This window comes from Pipra filicauda, unplaced genomic scaffold (assembly GCF_003945595.2).
Source record: "Pipra filicauda isolate LSUMZ 115617 unplaced genomic scaffold, ASM394559v2 scaffold14_size4853619_pilon, whole genome shotgun sequence".
Classification (NCBI taxonomy): Eukaryota; Metazoa; Chordata; class Aves; order Passeriformes; family Pipridae; genus Pipra; species Pipra filicauda.
The window spans coordinates 859,208-883,866 of record NW_024103985.1 but is presented as its reverse complement, the minus strand read 5'-3'; the positions used below and the strand labels follow the sequence as shown (position 1 = coordinate 883,866).

The 24,659-nt window shown below is 42.6% G+C and overlaps 1 protein-coding gene across 3 annotated transcripts in view; it reads right to left on the bottom strand.

Annotated features, from left to right (window-relative positions):
* Window positions 1-24,659, bottom strand: part of TMEM132B (transmembrane protein 132B) — a 230,023-nt gene that overhangs the window by 161,134 nt on the left and 44,230 nt on the right. For 2 of the 3 annotated variants that reach the window (XM_027733115.2, XM_027733116.2), the window contains exon 2: window positions 5,014-5,893. In XM_027733115.2, the coding sequence (XP_027588916.1) occupies window positions 5,014-5,893 (880 nt within the window). Of the gene's footprint in view, window positions 1-5,013; window positions 5,894-13,866; window positions 14,161-24,659 lie in introns of those variants that run through there. The other variant, XM_039378878.1, reaches the window with a different exon arrangement.

The window sequence follows — 24,659 nt, the reverse complement described above, 5'->3', positions numbered from 1 at the left end:
ATTATTCCATACCTACATTTAGTTCAATATATATTGAGAGAAAAAAGAGAAATAACAAATTTCAACAGTCATCTTGGGTTTATTAAAATCTTTGGGTAAAACCCAAATATGCCCAAGCCACCAATTATGCTTTAATTCTGTGATTATTTCTAAATCTGAACCAGCATTTCTGACTTCAGAAGTAAATTTTTTTCCTTTCTCAACACTTTGACTTTTGCTGAATTTTCACCCTAAAATGACGATTCAGTTAATCATTTATTTCTCTTGCCAGTAATAATCCCCAGTAATAATCTCCAGTAACAGTGCTTCTCCATTCCTACCAGCTTGGTTTAGAAGCGAAGGTCTCACGGAGCCTCCTCCTCACAGGCAGCCAGGCTGCATTCCCCACAGTCTGTATGCTCTCATTTTCTATGCATTTCCAGATCCAAAACCTTCTGTTTTCTTCCCCTTGTTTGCTCTTGGCAGCTATTGGCAGGAGACATCCTCTTAATGATCTTTTTCTGGCCTTCTAGACGACTGCTCAGACTTCTACAGATCTTTCATTATTAACGCAGAAGCCTCGTAAGTCAGTTTTAATGGCCTGTGCAATTTTTACTCCTTAGCAGGAGACATAACCCCCTCCATATGGATATATGTTTATTAATATAAATCCTTAATATCATTTTTCCCAATGAGAATAATCAGTAGAAGTCAACCGGCAGGCATTACACCTTGTACTGGTTCATCCCAAAAATCAAAAAGCAATCTTTGCCCTGCACTGTGTGGAGCCATGGCAGGGAGGAGCAGATAATCCTTTTCCCTGAGGTTGCCTAGGCACCGAGTGACAGCGAGGTTTCTTTGCAGGGCCCTGCAGACACAGGACCACATCCTGACCACAGCCGCTTTCATTTCCCTACCGGGGGATTCATTACCTGGTTTCAGCCCCTTGCTGATATTCCTGGAATATCTCCAATCTCCACTTCTATTCTGACCCGGCAGAAAAGAAGGATGGGTCATTCGTGTTAGGGACGTGTAAGGAATGCCAACAAACCCACTTTTTGTCTGCGACTCGACTATTTGCTGTTAGTGCTCAGCCTTCATTACCAGCACATCCTCGCCGACGCTTTAAATGGGGAGACTTGGAAAACAGGACAAAAATCCGTGGTTTATTTCTAAAGACTGTCCTCATTTCTTCCCTATAACCAAAGGGCAATTGTCCATTTATTCCTTTAAACGTTTTTCTGCTGTACAAATTGACTCCCATTTTTCTTTTAAATACACCCTTTGAGTCTCAAGATGGAGTTAAATAATAACAAACACCACAGAAGAAATAGAAGCCATTCCCAATGCTATTAGATGAGATTTCTGTTCTTCCAGTTGAGCAGGAATTGTTTTCTCCTGTCTCTTTTGTAACTCCTCCATGGGTATCAGGAGACTTCTTCCATTTGGCAATTAGCACAGAAATTGGTGTTACCCCTTCTGCAGTCATGACTTCCATCTTCCCTCATTTACTGCATTCCATCTAAGTTTGTCAGTGAGGAAGGTAACAGAGATACTCCAGTGCATCAAAGGACAAAAAGTGCCTGAATATTTGTGACGCTGAAGCACGTTGTGACACTGAAACATGTAGGAGTCCTGCTGGAATCTCAAAGCTGTCCTTCATTTTTTTAATTATTTTTGTTTTAACTAGGTAGCACATAAAAGAGTTTAATCGTGGCAACATAGCCCATTTCACCTACCTTTACAGTTAAACTATGCTTAGTGACAACCCACCAAACATAATGGGCAAAATTTATCTTCACAGATGGTGAATTTTACAGTACAGATCAGATCAGCAAGGCCACGAAATAATCTCCAGTGTCATAAGAATTTCATTGCAGACATGTATAGATCATCTGTCAAAAAAGTGAGCAGCATGACTGTCAGGCACAGCAAAAGCACTAAATGCACACTTAGTCTCCAAATTCTGCCCCTTGACATATCCGGGTCCTTCACTTACACCAAGCCACACCAGCTGGGTTGCAGTATGAAGAGAAACAAATTCCCCAGACCAGAGCACCACCAAACCTCCACTCCACCTGAAATTCTAGTTATTGAATGAAAACAAACAGCCAAGAGCACAGCAAAACCAGTTTGGACTGATGGAAGCTACTGGAAGTGATAGCTGGAGCTTCACAAACAAGTTGCAGCATCACCCCATAAGTAACACTGGGAGGAAGAGTTGTCTAACAAGTGAGCATCTTTCAACACAGCACCCTGCTGAATCAAGGAACTGTTTCCAATTGCTTTTCGGTTTCCAAGCTTGGTTAAGAATCCCAAATTTTACCAAAACAATGAAGAATCAGGTCTCATATGAGAACTGAAGTCAGTTTTGCTAGAACAAAATCCAACATGAAATAAAATACTACACAACACAGCATGAAATAGTAAAGAAGTGCATAAAATTGAGCATATCTGTTCCTTTGCATACTGTCAGAGCTCAAGGCTGGCATCAAACGCTGCGCTGAGAATGACTTGATTTTGATCTATCATCTCATATGAGCCAGACTGCAATTCACCCAGCTACACTTATAACAGATATGATTAAAAACAATCAGTTATATTAGGTAAAAATATATTTCCCAAGGCAAACATTCACTTCAATGTATTTTTCTCTGGCTATAACATGCAGAAATTCTATGTATATAAAAACCTTCTGGGTTTTTATGGACATTAGCATTGAGCTAAAAACCAGGGAAAGCTGGTGAGGGAAACTGCATAAATTAGATGCAGGAACTATAATGCTTGTATTTCCCTCAGCATAATTCCCTGCCCACTGTGTAAACTTCAGCTGGATAATCTCCCCATGGGCCCCACGTATGTCATTTGAAACAATCATAGCAACAGTTGCTGGTGCTCCTTCCATCCGGAAGGACAGGTGAACCATCAGCAGAATTGCCTTTTTGCCTCTTACTTTCAGCATTCAACTGAAGGTTAAATAAAAATACTTGCAGTTTCTCTGATGAAAAGCACGATGCAAGCAGAGCCAAATCAAAGCCCAGACAGGCTGGACTACACAGAGCCGATGGTGACTTTTCCAAGGAAATATTTCTGGGCACGTAAAACATGCTGATTTATTGTAACAGAAACATTTCCTGGAGATTAACCGATTCCATACTTTCAAAGAAGGAAATCCCCATGGAAACCTGACTGCTTTCTCAGCAGCTCGGGAGCACCAAGATGCACGTTCTGTGTGTTGGGAGAACACCTGACAGCTGGAGCCATGCAAGCCACAGGGGGCTGTGGGAGAAGATGAGGATCTTGGCAGTAGCCAGGCTTTGTGTCTCATCCTGGGGCTCCCCAGTTTGGAAGTTCTCCACTCCCTCATTTTCTGCTTCCCTGAAACCCCAGGTTAGGTACCACGCTCAGAGTTTCCAGGACCTATTTTGCTTTTGGAAGACAACATTTCAAAACTGTCTCTGCAAGAAGTCTTTGATTATTTCCTGGCCAGCAGAAATATCAAAACTCTACCCTTGTGCCATTTAGTACAAGGCAAATGCTATTTTAGAAATTCCAATGGAAAGAAAACATCCTCATCTTAGGTTGTCTCTAATACCTTGGGAATTTTATCTGTGGTGTGGTAAAGGGAACAGAAAACTGAGAATTAAGAGCTGATGTTAAATACTTGCAGAGCCTTAGGCAAATTCTATAATCTCTCTGCTATAGCACAGTCAATCAATACACAACTGCTGAAACCCAACTGCTCCATGAGGCTGGTCCATCTTCTGACAGTGGATGCTGGCCAAATCCACATTTAACGAAGAAAAACCAGTAAATCCAGGTAAAAGCAAGACTAAGTTGTGTTTAAACCTGACCCAAACCTTTTAAAGTCTGGTTAAACCCCATTATATTTCTCACACATTCCCCCCCCCATCAGTAGCACTGCACTATGAACCACTTGTCCCAATTCACGCAGCAATCTGTAAGTTTATTAATATTCATGTGCTATTTCACAGATGTTGAATGATGTGAAAGTGCTGCATAAGGTTTGCTGTCTGTTTTCTCAACATCTGTCCCCAAAGTGCACTTCTGTCATGTTCTGCTCCCATCGTTCTCGGATCAGAAAGTCAGAAGCAAGGCACAAATCTGCTCTGAGGTTTCCTTGCATGTGCTGCAACTCCTTCTTTCCCAAGTGTCTCACATTCTCACAGCAGATGACACTTCTCAATTACCTTTTGGCCCTCTTATTCCCCCAGTTTGGCTCACATTTCTCTCTGAATTTGGTCTCTGTGAAGCTCTGAACCCACAGTCTGACAGCTAAGGACATAGCAAATATTCAGCACTAACCCTCGGGGTGGTTAGAAATGCCTGAATTTTCCTATTACAGGCAGATTCACAAGTAAAGGTCAACAGAAAGTCCCCAAAGTTAAAACAAAAATGGGTCACAAAACAAGCAGTCAAAAGCTTGAGGAAACAGGGTAGGCTGGTCTGACAAGAAAATTGAAGACTACTTGCAAAGTTTGGCCCCAAATCCTGGCTCTGCCAAAGGATTCCTACACAAGCTGAGGCACATCTCATTTTCTCACCTCTCAGCTCCCCTCCATACAATGCAACAAAACAGTTCCTCACCACATATGACCTGTGCAAAATGTATCCAATGTACTTTGGAAAGATGGTAATAAAATCGATAAAAGCAGAGTAACTTTCACCAAAGAAATCAAAAACCCTCTTGCAAACTGTTTAGCAAAACAGATTACAGCAGTTACCCTGGTTGACTTACAGAGGGATAATTCAAGAGGCAGAATTATTACTAGAAGCAAACAGAATTAAAATAAGAAATAATCAAACAAACATTTATAGCTCATACTTTAAAATCAATGTCCATGTTCCAAAAAGTATCATCCACACAGAGAATTTATAGTTTTCCCCTGCTGGAGAGGAAATGCCAAAGTTCTCTCAGGAAAACACTGAATATAACCAAAGAAATTACACCCAGCAGTGATTTGCCTCTATTTGTAGACTGCTTAGCATACAGCACTTTAAAAATTCTCTTACCTTAATACAAACTGGTCTGCTAGTGAGTCATCAGCCAGGCAAACATGAAAGGTCACAATGTCACCTTCTCTGACCGGGTTCAGTGGTAAGCGAATAACGATATTTTCATCAAGCCTTAGTGAAGACTGTTTTAATTGGTCTTGATTTGGGTAAACAACGATGCTACCAATCCTCTCCATAGCTGACAAAGCTTGGTGTTCGTTATCTTCACCTGCATGGATATTGTTTTCCCACTTTTCATCCTCTGGAGAACATTCCCCATCCACTGTATAAATCTTATAGAAGAGCTCCACAGTAATCCCTTCCAGAGAGGCTGTTTCCTCTGAAACCATGGGTGGAGGGGAGCTGAACCAGCTAGGAGACAATTCCAGCTCTGCAACACATAATCCTAGAAGGCCTGTCAATCTGCAGCTGGCCACAACTTCTCTAGACTCCAGGAAAGCAAACATCTTCACACAAGGCAACATCTCCTCAGAACTGTAGTCATCCCAGTCCTTCCCCGCAATATAGAACAAGGTTTGTATTTTGGGTTTATTGGAATAGATTGAGCTGTTGATTATGTGAGATTTTAATTTCCAATTGAAAGTGAATTTATTTGTGAAACCAAAAGATGCAGAAGTCAGCATGAGGTCCAAGGGAACAGGCTGTTCAACAGAAAAGGGTCCATACGTGGCATTTAGGACAGGTGGCTGTTTGGCTTTGTATATAAAGAATGAATCCACCCTAGACTGCAAACTGGAGTTCCTCATGATATCCTGGTTGGCTTCTTTGAGGAAGAAGAAAACATCAGCATTGCAGATGTGGGAGCTCGCGGGGAGATACGTTGGCAGGTTTGAGAATCTTTGTACGCTGTCCATGATCCCTCCTCGGCTCTCCACCACTGCAGGCCAAAGATAAAAGGAAACAGAAAGACAGCTCAAATCTTTGTTTAGCATGCCCCTCAGTTTTTCTCAAAAGCAATGTATTACCAGAGATCAATACTGCTCACTACAATTACAAAACAATCCGACACAGGTACCACGGAATAACACCTTTGGTTCAAAGCTCATACGCTGAAAACATCCCATTGCATCAGCTGTACAGCTCCTCTTCCACCTTCCCCAGTCTGATATATACTTGAAAGCCATTAATCAAGTTCTGGATACAACAAGGAGGGGATTGATTGTCCAGATCCCAATCTAAATTCCAAAACTTTTTACTTCTTCGGGTTTTTCTCTTTTATCGTCAGATTAAACTTTCAGCTTTCTCTCACCCATGTCTCAATATGCCTTAAAAACTGGCATATTAAATATCAGTAGGCAGTAAAACAACATTTTAAGCAGTAAAACTGAACGTTTTCTTTAGCCTAATGTCACTAACACACCATGCAATGGGGGGGTAGCAAATCTGCATCACTCCCAATTCATTCTGCCAGGTCAGCAGTTTGGAGGTCAGTGGAAAACTGATAAAAGCTTTGTGTTCTTGAAACCAAAACTTTTCACATTAAAATATATGGGGTTTCACAGGGGTCTCTGTGGGATGGATTTATAGACAAGAGTGAACTTGAGAGAAGGAGAAATCCTTTACATACAGAAGGTTTGCAGACGCTTAGAAGGATTTTTTTGTTTAATTCCTGAGGAGAATGAAACACATTTGGAAACCACAAAAGTTTTCTCTGAAACACAATAGTCAATCCTCCAGCCAGCACTGAGCAATTTTTCCCAGGAAAGAAAAGATTCCAGAGGGAGGGAGGGATCAAATAGACGTCTTTGGTTCGGGCCAATCTCTAATTAATAGTGAGATATATTCAACCTGGGCTGCAATTCTACTAGAAACAGTGGGCCTTTCAAACTAACAATTCATATGCTCCAACAAAAAGCCGGTGAATCCAAGCTCCTGGGACTGCCACAGAGGAAATAAACAGAAACCCAATGAATTGAAATGAAGCAGTTCCATAATGCAGAGAGATAACAGAGGCACAATGACAGATCCTAAGGTCAAAACTCTCGTTGTCTCTCGCTGAAGCTTAGCTGTGATTCCACTGTTTGTCAGCACTGGGCAGAGCAGATACACAACGCGACAACCACACAAACAATTACACCTGTTCCAGCCAGATGACTCAGATACTCGCAGCCACAATTTAGCAGAGATAAAAGCTCTAATATTTAAGCTCTTTTTTTCAGGTTGTGTATTTTTAAAGCCTACCCATTCATCAAAGACGGATTCTAGGGCAAATCCCATCCATTTGACTTTGCCCCACTCTTGTTCTCAGTTGAAATTCTGGTCATTTATTTTTCAATGGTTTGATATTATCTACCCTTGTTTAAATGCTTCTCATTTCATCACTATACTTTTGCCTTTACTTTTGCTGTATATTTCCTTGCGCCAAGATTTGTCTTCAGCCATTGGAATATTCTTTGCAGGAGTGAGTAAATATGCAAAAATATACAAAAGTATCCAAAAAAATTCTCAGCAGGAAACAATATCAAACAGTGTCCTCTCTCACTACTGCACATGGGGATCAGATCAGGGTTTCCTCTCAGCTCCGCTGGCAAATGCAGATGCAGAGCAGCTGCCAAGCAGTCGTCCCACCTGGCTGTCCTCTGCCTTGCACTGATGCATAAACATCAGCCCATCTCTCCCAACACACCAGGCCAGCCCACACCTTCCTCTGCACAAGGCAAGGAACCCACAGCAACCTGCAACAGGGATAGAGGTAAAAAGCAGAACCTGGTGACCAGGTCAGCAGGGATCAGGAAATGCTCCACTATCACTTGCTGTGCTGCTCTGTGGGACCCCCATGCTTTTACCTCAGCACTGAGTAACAACCGTACTTGGAAACACAGTGTGGGTCAAACCTCATCCTGCTCATAGCAGGAGAAAAGAGAAGATGCACACCAGTTCTAGAGCAGAAGTCTCCAGGTTTACAGAGCACCTTGACACAGTGTGGCTTGTTGTGCAATTGCACAACTCGGGTGCTGAAAGTGAACTTCACTCCTGGGAAAGCCAAGGCAGCGAGGGGAGGGAGGGTATTGTTTCTTTTGCTAAAAAGTCAGATGCAGACAAGCCCCTTCCTGGATTAATTGTAAATAAATTGAACTAGATTTCAAAGTAACACTTTTGAGAAGTTGCATTTGCTGTAAAAATTGTGCAGCCGTACAGATGAGCAAAGGACATAGAGCAGCGAGAGCACACTGATTTCTGGGGAAGAGCTAAAACCTGCCCTCTCTCAAGACACACCAGGTTGCAGAAGAGACTTAAATAATGACATAGTTCCTGCGCCTAAAGAGGAGCCAAAAACAAGACAAGGCTTAAATACATTTGTGTTTACATTATAGGACTCCCACACACACTTTATGCAGATATTTTATCTCTCTCAAGAAATGATTTACAGGAAGTTTAAAAGGTATGTTTTTCCCTTCCCTCCATTTCACTATAGTGGCAGCATTCAGTGCTTCTTCTCAGAACTGGTGTGAGGACTAGGATATCATCCTGCTAGGATATCATTCAAGCAAAATGAGATACAAATTTTGTCCAAAAGCTTATATGAGAAGCCATAAACACCAGTAGACAGGGCTGAGCTTTGTCCTAGAACCAGCCTGCAACAAAATATGATATCTGAATTTAGCAGCATTTTATGACGCTATAGGAACATCTAAAAAGAAATTCTTCATACGATGGCAGGCCAACACCCCACCTTTTTAATTCACCACATCAGCACCACAGCATCAATCTCCTTAGAGCAACAATCAGAAACAGGACACATTTGCAGCTTTCTGGTGTGCAACAATGCAATGGATCAATCACCTGCTCCTTCAATGAGAACTTCGGCAAGGCTTTCTGCAGGTGCTTTGCCCCTGTTAAGATATTCATTCAGATTAGCCAAATATCCAGACCCCTAGAGCAACAGGACAGCTTTGAAAATCTCATCACTGCAATTTTATGCCAAAAATTCTTCTCTCCAGAGTTGGGCAATATGCTTATAGCCCAGCTCATCCTGCTAAGTTCGAGAGTAGAGACAGAAAGAAAACACCCTTCTGATGTTTCTCAGGAGCAGAGAGAAAGACACCACACACAAAACCAAGCATATGATGCTGTGCATAAGAGATGCCCTTTCCTGGTCCTTACCCTAACCAGCTCAGACCTCAACCAAGGCTTTTTTTCTGATGTCTTGATATTTTCTTTTTTTTTATTTAATCATGAAATTATCCATTGCTTTTGGTTTTAATCTCACTTGACCCTGGACTTCTGCCACAAAAAGCAGCACAGGACTAAGGCAGACACAAAGCCACAGCTGCAGGGCACACTGTGCAGTAAAAACCTACCATTCATGTAACTCAAGATTTCACTGAAGCTACATTTCTTAGATTTCATACTTTTTAATAGGAAGTAAAACAAGTATCCTGCTAGAAGACAGTGGTGGCAGCGGCAGGTCAGCATTAAAAACAATATATATGTTAAGCTGTGGTAAGAAGAAAGTCTTCTAAAATCATCATTTTGTTATTAAAAAGGATAGTAGCTCCTGTTGGAGCACAAATCCAAATTTCACATTTAAATTTTCTCTCTACTTAGCAAACTACTTAACAGGAGCCAAGTCTTCCATAAACCCTCAGTAATTCTGAAGCTGGAGGTGCAAGGAACAACAAGTGTTTAAAATTGCCAGTTTTTCAATATCCTTTTTCTCTGAAAACAAACAAGAAGCCAATCCTGCACCTGTGGAAAACTGTGAAAATGTTAAAATTCATCTTTCCTGCAGCATCATCAGAATTGCAGAGCGAGATCATACAGACACTCCTCTTTGTAAAAGAGGAATAATTTCAAGTAATGTGGTGCCAGTAAGTACTATGATGTTATCCATGACTCATAGAGGCAATCAATGGCTTGTCTGTATAGGAGAAAAATCACCAGCCCTTCCCACCAGCCTTTACTGAAGACCATAAAGATCAAACTACACATGTACATTATTCCACTATAAAAATGGCTCTATTCATAATAATTATTTTGTTCTGGAATTGCAGGCATTAGCCTGAAATAAAAACACACTGTATCCCAGAATAGGGTGTCTACACAAGGAAAGCTATTCTGGAACTTATAAACCACAGGAGAATAATTAATTATGGGCCAGCTGTGTAGGTCACTTTCTCTCACACAGGCAACGGGTAAGACCTGATGCTGTGCAGTGGCCTCAGCCATGAGACGTTTTTCCAGGTGAAAAACCTGGCTACAGCTGGGGAAACTCTGACTCCTAATCCTGGCAGCAGGAAAATGAGGAGGATGATTACAGTGTGGAAGTCTACCACGAGTTTAGACATCATTTGAGCACTATGAGTAGGCTAAGTTTGGGTTGTGTGAGGATTTAAGGAGCCTAGATGAACACCCGCCTCGTGCTCTCCCTGACTCATTCAAAATTTAGTGAAATAACCATGAAAGGAGGATGTCACTGTTTACTTCCCACATTCAGAGTCCATCCTGTGACTCATCTCCTCAGTTTTACATTCATGAGGAAAAGGAGGAGAAAAAGCCTCCATAGTGCCCTTGAGGGGTAAACTTCCATCATCTAACTAAACTAAGAAAAATTCCATCACCTGCCATTCAAAACCAAGCCTTACTCCTTTAGTACTTGAGGTAGTTATCCCGTGAACCACACTGGCACAGAAAAAGAACCATAACAACAAAAAATGTTTTCAACTGTAACAGAATAATTTGAAGATATAAATGATACTGCAGGAAAGAGTTAAGAAGAGTTCCCAGTACCTTTTTAACATTAAAGCCAGCCCAGAAGCTGCCAACATATGAAAAACTGTAGAGTGAGAAAAGATGATAGGATCCTTTCAAGCTTTTCTCATTCTCTCTTCCTCTTATCCCATTTTGATGTAAGGATATAACTTGATGTAGGACTTGCAACCAGTTACAGTCCTTACATTCAATCTTGATTACACACTTGTGGAGACAGAGATTCAACTTTGCAAAACACTGCTGGTCCAGCAGCTTGTTTTGAAACACAAGAAGAAGGATACAATAAAAAAAAAAAAAAAAGAGAAGTCCACTTAATCCAAACATCTCAAACTAAAGAGTGGTTAATTAACTTTTGCAGGCTTGGGACAATGTCTCACATACTTATCTCCAAATGTCTGAGTCAAGCTGCTGTTACTTAGGCTTCACTGCAGCTGCACGTTTTTGCCACCCTCCGTGGGAGTTGGCCCATCTCATTTCAGATGGGTATCAAAGCCCAGCCACCCTCCAACCTCCTCTTTCACCAAATCAGGGTCTCCCCAGAATTCATTCATCCTCTCCTAGACACATCTGCAGGGTGATAAGTCACCCTTGGGAGGAGCCTCCTTCTATCCAAAAACTCGACTGCTAAAGGTGGCCAGTGGAGACCTGCATGTGGCAGGTTTAGGTGACCATGGCCAGAGCAGTCCTGCCCCATCAGATCTGCTGGCTCACTCTTCACTAAAGCTTCTCCTCCCACACCACATGCCTATGTTTGCCCATCACGCTGCTTTCAAAAAGCTTTAAAGAAAGCAACATCTCTGGCCTCATAAATCTTTTGTCTACTAAAACGCATTTTTAAGTGCAAAATTAAACCATGCATATGAATGAAACCCCTGATCAGAGCCACAAGTTCAGTAATAAATTGTATTTTTGTGTTCCAAGGCAAGTCAAGTGCTATGCCTGCTTACCATTGCCAGAAGATTAAGTTGGATGGGGAAGTTTCTGAGCTGGTGCTTACCACAGTTTTTAGCTTGCATGCATTTTGCAGAGTCACCCATACTGAAAGCCATATGTGCAGCAAGGCCACCTACAGATAGTAATAAAACCGTACTGTCTGAAAGGCTGCCTATAAATCTTATTAAAGTAATCCCTTCCCTGAACCCAGATTATTACATTCACCTTTATGGTAGAATAAAAATTAATTTTCTCAGCTATACTAAGTGTATGATAAGAAGGCATCGCTTGGGACTAAATAAAGATTATAATTAACTCCAACTGAATAAATCTAAATTTAGCTTGGACTAGCAATTTGTTTTCATACATTTTCCTCTACGACTGAGTGAATAGGTACAGCAGGATTAGCATCCCATGCCAGTTCCAGCACTGCTGTCACAGAAAGGACCGAGGCAGAGTGTAACCCAATACCCAAAAGGCCTGAAGATTAATTCAGGGTTCTCTATCAGCAAAAGTTTGGAAAACTGGAGTAAAACAAAAAGGCTCAAAATTGCCATTAGCCTGGCAAGGAAAGCATGAGAAGTGCTGGACTCCAGAGAGAATGCTCCTCACTGTGCTCCCTGAATCAGCGTTAGGCAGAGACAGGACCTCTGCCACGGGCTGCTGAGAGCATGTTTAGGGGAAGCACTGTCTGTGATTGCCTGATCTTACTCTTTCCTACAGAATTATCTGCTTTTGGGTGCTATCAGAAACAGGCTGCTGGGCCAGGTGGATTTGTGCCCTGACCTGGTATGGTCATTCTTAATTTGCTCTCCCTCGCTGGCAACACGTCAGAGGTGATTCCTAAAGCAATTGTAAAACAGGATGCCACAACATTACACAAGGACATGCAAGCAAACAAGATGGGGTAAAGTAAATCCATCAAACAAATACACAAAGTTTACCCTCATTTTTTACTTAGTTGAAAATTAAAACCCTTACAGCAGCACTGTAACCAGCAGATTAGAGATTTATCCTTTTTCAAGGAAACGAGGCTCTACTTATAAAAGGCTGAGAAATTGAGTGGCTAAGCCACTACCTCATTATTTGCTGTTCTCTGGGAAGATGATTGTGAACAACGTTATTACTGGGAAAGAGGAGTTCCAGCTTGTTTATCAAAACAGACCATATATTTATCCTAACCAGGGAACAGCATGCAACCCAAGCAGTAAAGCTACTGAGCCACCTCCTCCTCTGAATTCCGTGAGAGCCCATGCAGACATCAGATTTGCCTGTATAGAAGATTTTATCAAGTACAAAGCTGCAGCTGAACCATTATCATTACAGCTGAATGGTTCTCCAAGTTGTATTTTTATTTCCAAAGACTGAAGTCACCTTAAAGGTGACACAGCCTGAAACAAACAAACAAAAAATTTTAGGATGAAATATAAGTATGTCTATAATGCACCACATCACTATAACAACTGAAATTCACCTCTCAAGAAGGTTCAACTTCCTGGACAAAACATCCTTCTGCTGCCCCAGCATTGCCATTTCTTTTTGAGAACAATTTCTGCTCAAATATGAAATTACTCAAAATCATGCTGTTCAAACCTGAGGAACGCAAATCCCCCTGAAACATTAACACTGGCTGTTACAGTCAAACTTGTCATAGCTTCTAATCCAAAGATCCAGCACCTAAATAGGTTACACAATGGAAATTTTATTCCACCAGGGAGAAGAGAGATCCCTTTTCCTCCAAATGCTACCATCATGTCAAAGCCTGGAAGGATCTGAGATACAGGACATTAAACCTGTGGCATCTGTAAGTGTAGGAAGGCTATTTCAGGTAAGTTTTAGAGGCTTTTATTGCTCCCTCTGAACCCTGTACAGTGGTAAACATGATAACTAAGGCACCTGATTTTATGGGCTGGAGTAATAGAAAAAACAGTCACAATAAAACAAATTTTAAAACTCTCTAAACATCCCTACAATAGCTTTTCTTGAAACATAGTGGGATGGTTTCACCAGCTGTGAGTAATGCACCCATCCCCACACCCCGTAAAATCTTTATGTCATCACGGATTCTATTTACTCATCTCCTCCTCACTCTCACACGTGTGTTTCTGGCCAGAATCTTTGTTGTTCAATCCATTTATTCAAACGTGTCTGACAGGAAAAGCTAGAAGTTAGATAGTATATATATATATATCCCTGTAGTACTACCTGAATGTCGTGCAGAGGCACCACATGGTCCCATCCATGGACTGTACAAACCACAGGATAATGGTGTTCCCAAGGCAGATGTCCACAGGCTCACAGGGCCAGGGAGTTGTTGCCCAAATCTCCTGGGTGTAAAATATTCTTTCCATTAAGGAGAAGAGGATCTTTTCAATGGATGAAGGACACAGAACAAAGACTGAGGGTGAATCTACAGAGGAAAAGCATGAGCACAAAGAGAGCACAGGGACACTGAACTTTCCCTCTCCAAGAGTCAAGCAGAAATAGGATGAGACACTCACAGGGTTTCTCCTTGGAGTCTCCAGCTCCTGCCTCCTCTGACAGAGGTAATATAGGTATTGGCAGAACTAAGGTTTTCCTGCCCAGACTAATTCCCAGAGTGCTAGAAGGGAGATTTCCTGCAGATCACACTCGGCACAGCCGAGGCCACCTTGGTGCAGACACTGACAAAGCCCAGGCTGCAGAGCAGGGAGGGTGTCCAAGAAGGGAAGTCCCCAATGAGTTTCTCATTTAATGTGGCTGTTGCAATTGCTCAGGTTGCTCTGCTGGGCTGATCACTGGCCTACCTTGCAATTTTAGTTTCAATCAGGGGTGTTGATAACATGGTTAAAAGTCACAGGCTGCTCTTGGCAAGTTTCTCTGCATCTCTTATACAACAGCAGCAGGGAAATTGTCCTGCCACTTACAATTAGAGGCATTAGTACAGTGGCTAAAGGTCACAAATTCATCAGCTGGAAGAACTAAATGACAGAGCTACTATTGCAAGCTAAACTGAAGTTTAAAAACACTTGATTAACCATGGAGAGTTTCTGTTCTGGTTACCTGGAGGGGAGAAACAGTTGCTAAAGCAATGCTCACACACACAGGTTTTGCACAACCTCTGCTTGGTGGGCAGAAACCCATGAACACAAACCATGAAAACCACAGCCCACCCCAAGGTGCCTCCCCCCAGCATGAGCAGCGTTAAGGTTTCCTAAATCCTTCTTCTGCCCTCCAGACACATCTTGGCTGGAGGTAGAGATGCCAAAATCAACCCCGAAAACCAAGGCAGCACCGACTCAGGAAGGCTGATTCACACTCCCAGGCAGCACAACTTTGCTACAGTAGTCAAGAGGCACAGCCAACCCAGGTGAAGCTAAGCAGGGGGACAGTCCCAGGGGCCCCAGCAGAGCTGCTGGACCTCTCACCCAGCTCCCCATCACATGGCACTGGTCCTGGCATTGTTCCTTACCCCGGCGCAGAGTTGGTGCTTCCAGCTGTCAGCACTGCAAACCCCTGTGCATCCCTCCTGGAACCTGATAAATAAGGTTTGTCACGGCCACTGTAGATTCTCATTGCTAAAAAAGCAGTTAGGAGAGGGCTCCCTAAGCCGTTATCCAAAGCAAAAGTCATTTTCCCTCAGTGATATTTCATAAACAACAGAAAATGAATACATGTATGGGAGTGTGTGGATATATTCTCCAAACAACAGGGAGGCTTCACAAGGCAAACACATTCACTAAAGGCACCAGGTGATTGCAAAAGTAAATCTTTTAAATATATGCTCTAAACCATTAAGCCAACTCTGAAATATTTGTATTCAGTGTCAAAACACCTACAAGTCACACAAAGCCAAGAGACTGACAGGAGAAAGGCCAGGATTTATGTTAGCTGGGGTCTATCTGTCATGGAGATAGGAAAGCTGAGAGAGAGTCCTTTTATTAAAATCACTCTCCTGCTGCAGATATTGATCTAAGCAGCTAAGGTTGAACAGCAAAGTGCATCCCCATCTCTCACAAAGTTCCTCAGTGGCACAGCAGTAAAGGACTGGGGTAAATGCCCTCACACCCCCAGCAAATGGCACCTCAAAAGCAGGCATGGAACAAGGGGCACTGGTATAAATGGCATCCCGTGACACCAGAGCACAGCTGCCTTCCAGAAAACAGAAAATCCCTCTATACTGCACTTCCCAAATTACCATTTTGCTCCCCAAATCACTAATGCAGGTTGCCATTACTCCCAGATTGAGTTCACCATTAAAACAATACAGAGAAACACAGTGCTGACTGCATTGCTTGCACTCCCATTTTAAGGAACAAATTTCATCCAAAAAAAATAAGGAGCCATTTCACCCTTCCCTAAATCTGCTTCAGCATTGTCCATTTTTACTCTAAGCAATAATTTCTGCCCCAGTGTGGGTTGATCCCTCCCTCAGCTCCTGGAGGACTGAGATCTTGGCTGTGTCTGTCTTTACAAACCCCAGCTTGTGACTGCAGTCAGTGGCCTCAAATATTACACCTAAGCACAAAATGAAGCAAAGGAACTTGAAGTTCTACATACTGCAGACTTTCTACATTCCTGCATGCACAGGTTATACAGGTAAATCATTTTATAGCACTTCTGGTTCTCCCCATAGAAGCATCTGTTTTTGGAGATACTGAAAAATTCCTTGCCTGGGCCAAAAATTACAAGGCGTTAAAATGCTGGCAGGAGATTCTCCAAAGGCTTTGCCAAAAAGCAGGATGGTCAATCCAAAGCCTTTCTCCAGAGCAGCGGGCTTTCGCTGGATTGCCCATCCTGTTGTTTCGAAGCTCTTGGAGGAAACGAGCTCCAAACTGATGGGCCCGAACAGCCCCGTGAAACCACAAAAGCAGCTTACAACAAAACCCCTGTAAAGTTATTAAGAACACAGATATGTCTTGAATGCAGAGAAAATCCTCTCTCTCACCAGCACACATCCATATCCCACTGTGACTGTAATCCCAGGAAGAGAATATGCCACGCATGGCCCTGCTGGGGACCGCGATAAAGCAACACAGGATGGGGAGGCGCGCAAAGCAAAATCTGAGTCGGGCACCAGCCCCACAGCTCTGCCTGAGCACTGGGAGAAATTCACCTTTCACACTCCATTATTGCTGGATCTCTCACCTGGGCAGTGACTCTGACTACCCACGTTGATTTTGGGCACTGTTAGCAATGTAGATAGTTAAAGAGTTAAATCTTGGCAGTGTGTAGGTCTGTGGAAACCAGTCAACTTTCACTTAGGTCTCCCCTCAGAACTCTGGAGGTGCAGGCTGTTACCTCCAGCAAGATTTGTGTTCCCATCCTGCAAACACGCACATACAGGTATCATCTCAAGTATGTGCAGTCTCACTAACTCAGGGAGTTTTCCCAATGGGAAATTTAAGCACAAGCCACAAAGTTCCAAGACAGAGACCTGTGAGGTCATACAGCCTTTTAGCTGCTTCAGAAAAAGCTCCATGGCTTTACAGATTCACCACTATTAGTTCAGAGATATTTGTGCCTTTTTTCTCTGAACCCAGTCTTCAATCTGCACTTTGCATTGCTCTCACCAGCAACCAATATTACATTACACTAACCAGACTCCCAGAACAATACATGTTCTCTGGCTCCCACAGGAGCAACCACACAGGCCTTATTCTGCAGGTCAGACATCATTAAGTCATCAATTCATATCTGCCTCTCAAGGAACAGCACAGGAAAACACAAATCCTTCTTTTCTAATGACGGCTTCCTTTTTTTCCCCCACCCCAAAATACCCAGAACAAAAGTTTCTGTTTTCTCTCAGATTCCTCTACTTAACATTTTATTTTTGGAATGACAACAGCCTCAAGCAACTCCATTAATTTGTTACAGAGTGAGAGAGCTTTGCATTCCTAGGGTGACTGCTGACCTCCTCCCATGCTCCCTTGCTTATTGAAACAGTCCTGCTCAAGCACATCCCGGTATCAGAACAAAGCATAATTTTTCCACACTTGAATGCATTATTTTACCTTATGAATACACATTTGACATATTTTACAAATTTACGGCGGGTGCTGTCAGAATGGACGAAATAACCATCCCTCGGTGCTGCTTTTCTCTTACTACAGCGATCAAAGGCCGTGGCTTGTCATTCACACGTGGAGAACAGCTCCTCTTGGGGAGAGAAGGAGCCTGCAGCCTCACCCAGGACTTCTTGGGTGTTTGTTTCTCTGAATTGCTAATTGTCAACAGACAGAGTTTGATTTTCTAAGAACAATGAAAATTCCCAGTAGCTCTGGAGGAGGCAGTTCAAGGAGATCTTGTCAAAATATTTGTGTGTAAAGAAAGTGAAACCTCATTATGGCTTTCATGCTGTGAGGCACCAAATACAGTTACCTTGCTCACAGACAATTATTAACTTACAGGCAAAGACCAAAAACTCTTGAGCAAAAACCAAATTTGGATGAGGTCACACTTGCTGTGTGGTTCACTTGTGTTAACGTATTAACACAGTAAAAGATAATGAGCATTAGCTGACAGCATTTTCAAACTCTCAAAGAGTCAAGAAGAGTAAATTAGATCACATTTGAGATTCCCTGAGAAGGCAAAAAGCTGCATCTAATTCTTTTCTCCATGACAGGGCAATTATAAAACTGAGAAAGAGTCACAGGGCATCACTCACTCAGCCCAGTGCGCATGGGCACGGCACAGCATCTGGGAATGCTGAGGATGCAGCTCCACCAGTGTCAGCATCTGCCCATTCAAAGCTGCTGTCTTGGGCAGTGACAGGGAGCAGCACAAGAGTCATGTTTACCTTCTGCTTAGTGGCATCTCCTATAAACCTTTTCACAGAAACATCACAAGTGCAGTTCAAGTTTGAGTCAATTCAAGTTCAAGTCATATCTTATTACATCCAGTACTGCTCACCTATCCACAGCCTAGAGAATAAAATTCTGCAGAAACTCAGCATCCAGGCCACTTCAGCACTCTGCTTCGTCTGGCATTTATATCTAGAGCCAAGCACATAATTCACACTGCATAATTTATCCATGGGATTTAGCCCATAGAACACCCAAAGCAGATAACAATTTCTTCATATTTTTTTTATTTTTTAGAAAATGCAGTCAATTTCTTCTCCTCTTCTTCTGAACTCTACAAAAAGAGTATGAATCTCTGGCTATACTCTTTCAGGGCTTGAGCTCTTGGCTAGCTGTGATCAGACAGATTAATTCACCTCTTGTTCAGTCTTCCGCCTTCATCTGCTCTTGTTTCCTGAGTGGAGGAAAATGTGTGCAAGCACTAAATCTTAAACATGCTATTCTAACATTTGGATTCCATTATCCGAGAGATAACATATAATCCTATAATGATATGTAATAAATTAACATTTAATCTCATATCAGAGAGTTCAAAGGGATCAGAGCCAGCTGGTGCTAAAATAAGCATTTGCTAGAGGCTGCAAGAGTGGGAGCTGAAGATGAGATGTGTGAGTAGGATCTAAACTGCTCTGACGCTTTGGCTTGGCAACACTGGTTGGCAAGGAAAGGATGGAATAAATCCTTGATATGAAGGGGACCATCTCTGAAACCAACCAACTTGTGCCCTTTCAGTGTGAGTGAAGTCCTTGCAGTCCTTTCAGCAGCAGGAGAGGAAGATTTCTCAGCTCAGAGCTAACAAGCAGGGAAGGTCATCGTCACACAGTGCTGCACAGGGGACTTAATCCAGTGCTTCATTCGTTCCTTATTTGTCAGGATGCCTTGAGATCTGATGAGGCTGGGAACAAGCATCCAGCCTGAGCCTGAGCTCTCTCCAGCAGCAGAGAACCACAGTCAACCTCTTCTTTCCCCTGGCCCTACTTTATGCACATGCAGGACTGATGAAGGATGTATAGTTTCAACACAGAGAAGCCAAAAATAATTTCTCATTTTGTTTCCCTTTCACATGCCTCCACACACAGGGCTAATACACCAACCACTGCACAATCTTCATTAATAACAACAGCTGTTAATAAAGTTTTATCCACAGATACTTCCTCAGTAAATGCACACAGTGAGTCTGGTGAGGGGGATTCGTTTCTCTCAAGGCAGGCACAATTAAACCCTCGGCGGAAGACGCAGCCTCCCGAGCCACGTGAGGCAGTGATAATGAGCAAGGGCTGCCGACCCAAAGAGCAGAGACAAATCCCTGACTTGCCAAAACCCCTCCAACTTCCACCAAGTTGAGATTTCACTGTTAGAGTAAGAGGATAAATAACTGTCTTTGTCTTCTCAGATGCTCCGTGTGCCACCTCCGTTGTCCCAGCCATGTCCTAAGCATGGTACATTTTTCTGGAAATCTGCAGACCTTAATCTTTGTTCACGGGCAATAGCAGCAAAAAAAAGTACTGACATCAGTCAGATTCAGGTCTTTTCTCTGAATCCAAAGACACACTTCATTGCTCCATCTCAAACTGGAATACACTGTAAAAAGAAGCCTCTTGGGTAGCCAAGAGAGGCAAGAATCCATCAGACAGAGACAGTGTTTTTTAAAAATCCTGTCAATTCTCTTCGTTAGTTTTTGGGGAAGACACATCAACTTTACTGTCAAATTAGCTAGAAAGCAACAGCAGCTAAAAAAAAATTAGAAAAAACACTAGACAAGACAACCAATAAAAATATACAAGGAGCTGAATTTCACAACTTGACACTGACCACAGTTCTGTATCTGAAGAAAACTTAATAAATAAAAATAACAAAAAAAATTGAAGTGTTATGGAGTTATCTTTGCTCTAGCATTTAACACACATTTCTATTACCCTTTCTCGATTAGCCAAATGAAGATCAATGTATCTATAAAACTCAATGACATGTTAATGCAAACCTTAAAAAAGATAAAATGCCTTTTATCTCAGTCTTAGGAAAACCTAATAAAGAATTAACAGTCCATGAAGCTGTGGAATTTCACTCAAGGCTTTACTTTATGCCAGGACTTCCTACTCCATTATTTTTTAATGGACAGGTTTCCCCAGGCTTTGGGACATGCTGGTACAACTGTAGATTGTCATTGAAATTGGTCCTATATTTTCCTTCAGAGCTGGATAGAGACCACATTGTAGTATGTGAACTAAAATATGGACAACACCCACAAGGGATCAGAAATGCAAATCTGGATTAACTGTAAAATAAATATTCCAAAAAAAGATAAAAAATTGATTTTTATAATGATCTGACAAATAATGAATTTATGAGGTAAAACTTTCACCTGCAGGATGAGCACTCTGGATCAGAGTTCATTTGTAACACCAGCATTTCAAATATATATCAGAAGCAAATGCCAGGAACCTACTAACGCAACACTGGATGTTGAATCTTTAAAGAGAAGCAGACAAATATTAGTCTAGGATTTTGCTCAAGATTGGTTCTCAGAATTAACAAGCCTTCAGTGACTGACACAGGCCATGCCAGGAGGCTGGGATCCATAAAGCCAGATACCCTTCAAGCTCATTGGAAAATTGGTCCCATCCAAGTTCCCGGCTATATTTATTTCTACTGACAAATACAGCAGCCAGATCAGAAATTTCAAATGCCAGTACATAAAAACCAAATTAAATCCAACACTTCTGCACACATTTAAAAGTTGTTTGTGTTCAAAAGGGCCTGAACACCTGCAGCTCCCACTGAGACTAAAGGAAATGTAGATGATTCCCATTTCTCCTAATTGAGTTGGGTTTGACTTGGATGCCAAGGAAGGGCCCACTCCTTTTAGGCACCCAAAGGTGAAGACTGAGCCCAGACGAGCAGGAAGTTTGTTGTGGGGGAATGTGTCAGGAGCAGGAGAGGCACAAAGCAGAGCCTGAGCTCATATGCTCTTCAAGGCTGACAGGTCTGGCCTTGTGAATCAGCACAGGGAGAAAAGAGACAGCAGTAGACAGGAAAAACAGTCCCAAGGAAAAGCAGGAGGCAACTGTCCAGGAGAGTAAGACAGGAAAAGCAGTGAGCAAAGAGGAGGTGGCAGGAGCAGGAAAGAAGCTTGACTATACAAAGACTGACAACTCACTATTTCCATTAAAAAAAATCCAAGCCATCAATCATTGGTCCCAAGAGCTAAAAGCCCCTTTGAAACCTTTCTGTCCTCCCTGGGATGAGGATGTCTTGCCCTTAACACACTGGAGTCAGACCTTCCTGCTTTGAAGGTCCCATCAGCACAGCATTCTCCCCCAGAGGCTGCACAGTTCATACCAGTTTACCCCGGGCCATCCTCGCCTCCCTTTCTACCTTTGCTTCTCCCTCTGCTTTGGTAGAACAGCTGCTTCTCCCAGGCACTCTGAGATTAATTATTCTTGATTCCTCTCCTGCACAGTGCCTTGATCTGGAAAATTTATTTAGATAACTTCTCAGGCAGCATATTTATCTGCTGGCCTCAACATCTGCCTGAGCATAAAAATCAACATCTGACTGATGCCAAATGTCATACCAGTTGGGTGGAGACTGTCCTCTGCCAACCTCACCAGCCTTGTTCTGGTAGACTTGGATCTCATGGCAAGAAGCCTGACTGCATCACCTGCTTCCTACTTGAGGAACAAGTACAGGACTCATCCAGAGTGAGAAATGAGGCATGAGGACAAGAGGAGAGGGCACCCTGTCCCATCAGGACACAGGGACCATGCTGTGTTCAGTCCTCAGGCACAAGCACTGCCTGATTCAGGGTAAGGAGTTGGATGCCTCAGTTGCCCTGTTGTAAGGGTATGGGAACAAGGCTGATGAACCAAGCCACAGGCACTTCTGCCTCTACATACAAATGCTGGATATGGAACAAGAGCCCCGGATGCATCCCTTACTGCAAATTCATTTGTTGGCAAAAGAGCTTATTTTGCCATCTTTACTCACCCATGATCTCACACACACCAAGTACCTTCGGATCACCACGGTGGGATGCTAAATTAATCAACAGGAAGCACAGCCTCCCAAAGGCAGCCTATTCCTGATCTATTCCTGGCTAATCTTCAAGGAATGCTCTGCCACTCTTACTCATACCAAAAATGTGTAAGCACTGCAAACACAAGAAAATACTGCTCTGTGCAGTGGGGTTCAGACCAGCATCCTTTGCTGCCTGATATGAAAAATTCTGTCACCAGACCCCACATGGCAAGAGTCCCTTCTGAGAGCCACTACTTTAAGAATTCTTATAAAAGTCTACTGCAAGCTTCAGAAAACCAAACAAAGAGAGGAGAAATAAAGACTTACTTAATAAAAAGCAAAAATCCTAGCCCTTACCTTTCAAACACACCCTTTGAACTCATCATCTCTACTGAATTTTAGATGAAACTTAGAGCCAGATATTTTTAGGCACCAGACTATAAATGAGCCTCCCTTTTGATATCACCCTCATAGCCTTCAGTTCAAGGCTGGGCAGACAGAAACATGAAGATGGAGGGTGAATTAGTTCAAGAGGGGGAACTTGTCAATCAAAGTTGCTAATGCAAGATCACAACAAAACTCAGGTTTAACCTCAGCAGTGACCACCCGTCACAGTGTGGCACTTTGACTGCTTGTCAGCAACCTGCTTTGAAGAGCAAGGATGCTGCACGAGTCTTCCTGGAACTCAGCAAGGAAAAATGCATCTGTCTGCTGGGCAGCCCTCAAGGCTTCCCAAAGTCTGCAACCAAAGGAATTCTCAACATGTTTCAAGTCAGTTATGGAGAAGAAAAACTGCAGTATAAAGGATTAATAGAGACAGAGGTTCCACAACGCTCCCCTGGCACATCATTTCTCAGAAAAATTAGAGCACTTTTTACATAACCACATTTGACTGTGGCACAAGGTTGCACATGGAAAGATCCTGTGTGTCCCCCTCACCCCAAGCTCCAAGGACACCAGGCTGTTGAACACACCTGGAAAGAACAGATGGGAATGCAAGGTCCACATGCCAGGGAGCTCCCCAGGGAGTGTCTAGAGAAACTGGGAGTATCTGCAGCGAAATGGAAGATAGCCCAGAAGAGGCAACATTCTTCCTCTTCTTCTTGGCTCATGTCTGAATTTATTGGGGTTTGTGTCTCCACACCAGGAGCAGTGTAGGTGTTTAGCTGGACCCCTGACATGGACTGCAAGTAGGTTTTGTCTCAACCAGCTTATCTGCACCAGTACAGACACAGAGATCATCCTGTTTTCCATGTAACCCTCCTGCCTTAGAGGCCTTTTGTCTGGACATCATCACCTGCAGGATTTATCACAGATTATAATATTTTAAACAAAACATGTTTGCCATAGTTTTTTTTTTCCCAGAATATTGGTTTTCAGAAATGCAGTATATTTATTCATGCAGTTAATTGCATGATTGCAATAAAAACAAAAATGTCTGCTGTTTCTTTTAAGTGCAGGGGTAAAAAAAAAAAGAAAGAAATACAATTTTAACTAATCAACAGCCTTATCTTACTCTTTCCGCAGTGTTTAATCACAATGTTTCCAGCATATACACAGCTTGCAGCAAAGACCCAAACTAGTTAATTTTCCTAAAGTAAGAAGCGTTACGAAAACTGTAAAGCAAATAAGCTGATCTTCACCTTCTAAATATACAGACATCCCACAATAGCAGGAAATTAAGTCCCAGGAAGTCTGGGCTCCTGGCAGTACTGGGGTACAGCACAGGCATGGGGGAGCTCGGGCAATGGGAGCAGCAGTGGGGAAGGGGGGGCAGGGAAGGTTGAATCCATGCAATTCCCAGGGCTGGGACGGTGCCTGTGCTGTCTCCAACAGCGCAGACCACAACAGCTCCAAATCTTGTCATTTTATCAATGAGAACCAGAAATTTGCGAAGACCAGCCTTCAGTGCACTTCATTATGTTTTTAGCATAAACTGAAAATCAATTGTGTCTTGTTAAAAAAAAATTCCACCACAACAAACTAATTAGTGAGCCTCATTAATTTTTTATGCACGTTACTAATGTGCACGAAGCCAGCTGACCTTTCAGTGACTGGTGTCGCATACATTACACACTTCACGTTTTCTGAGATTTACAGGAGTTGCAACACGTTTTCCAAAAGCTCAGAGCTGGCTTC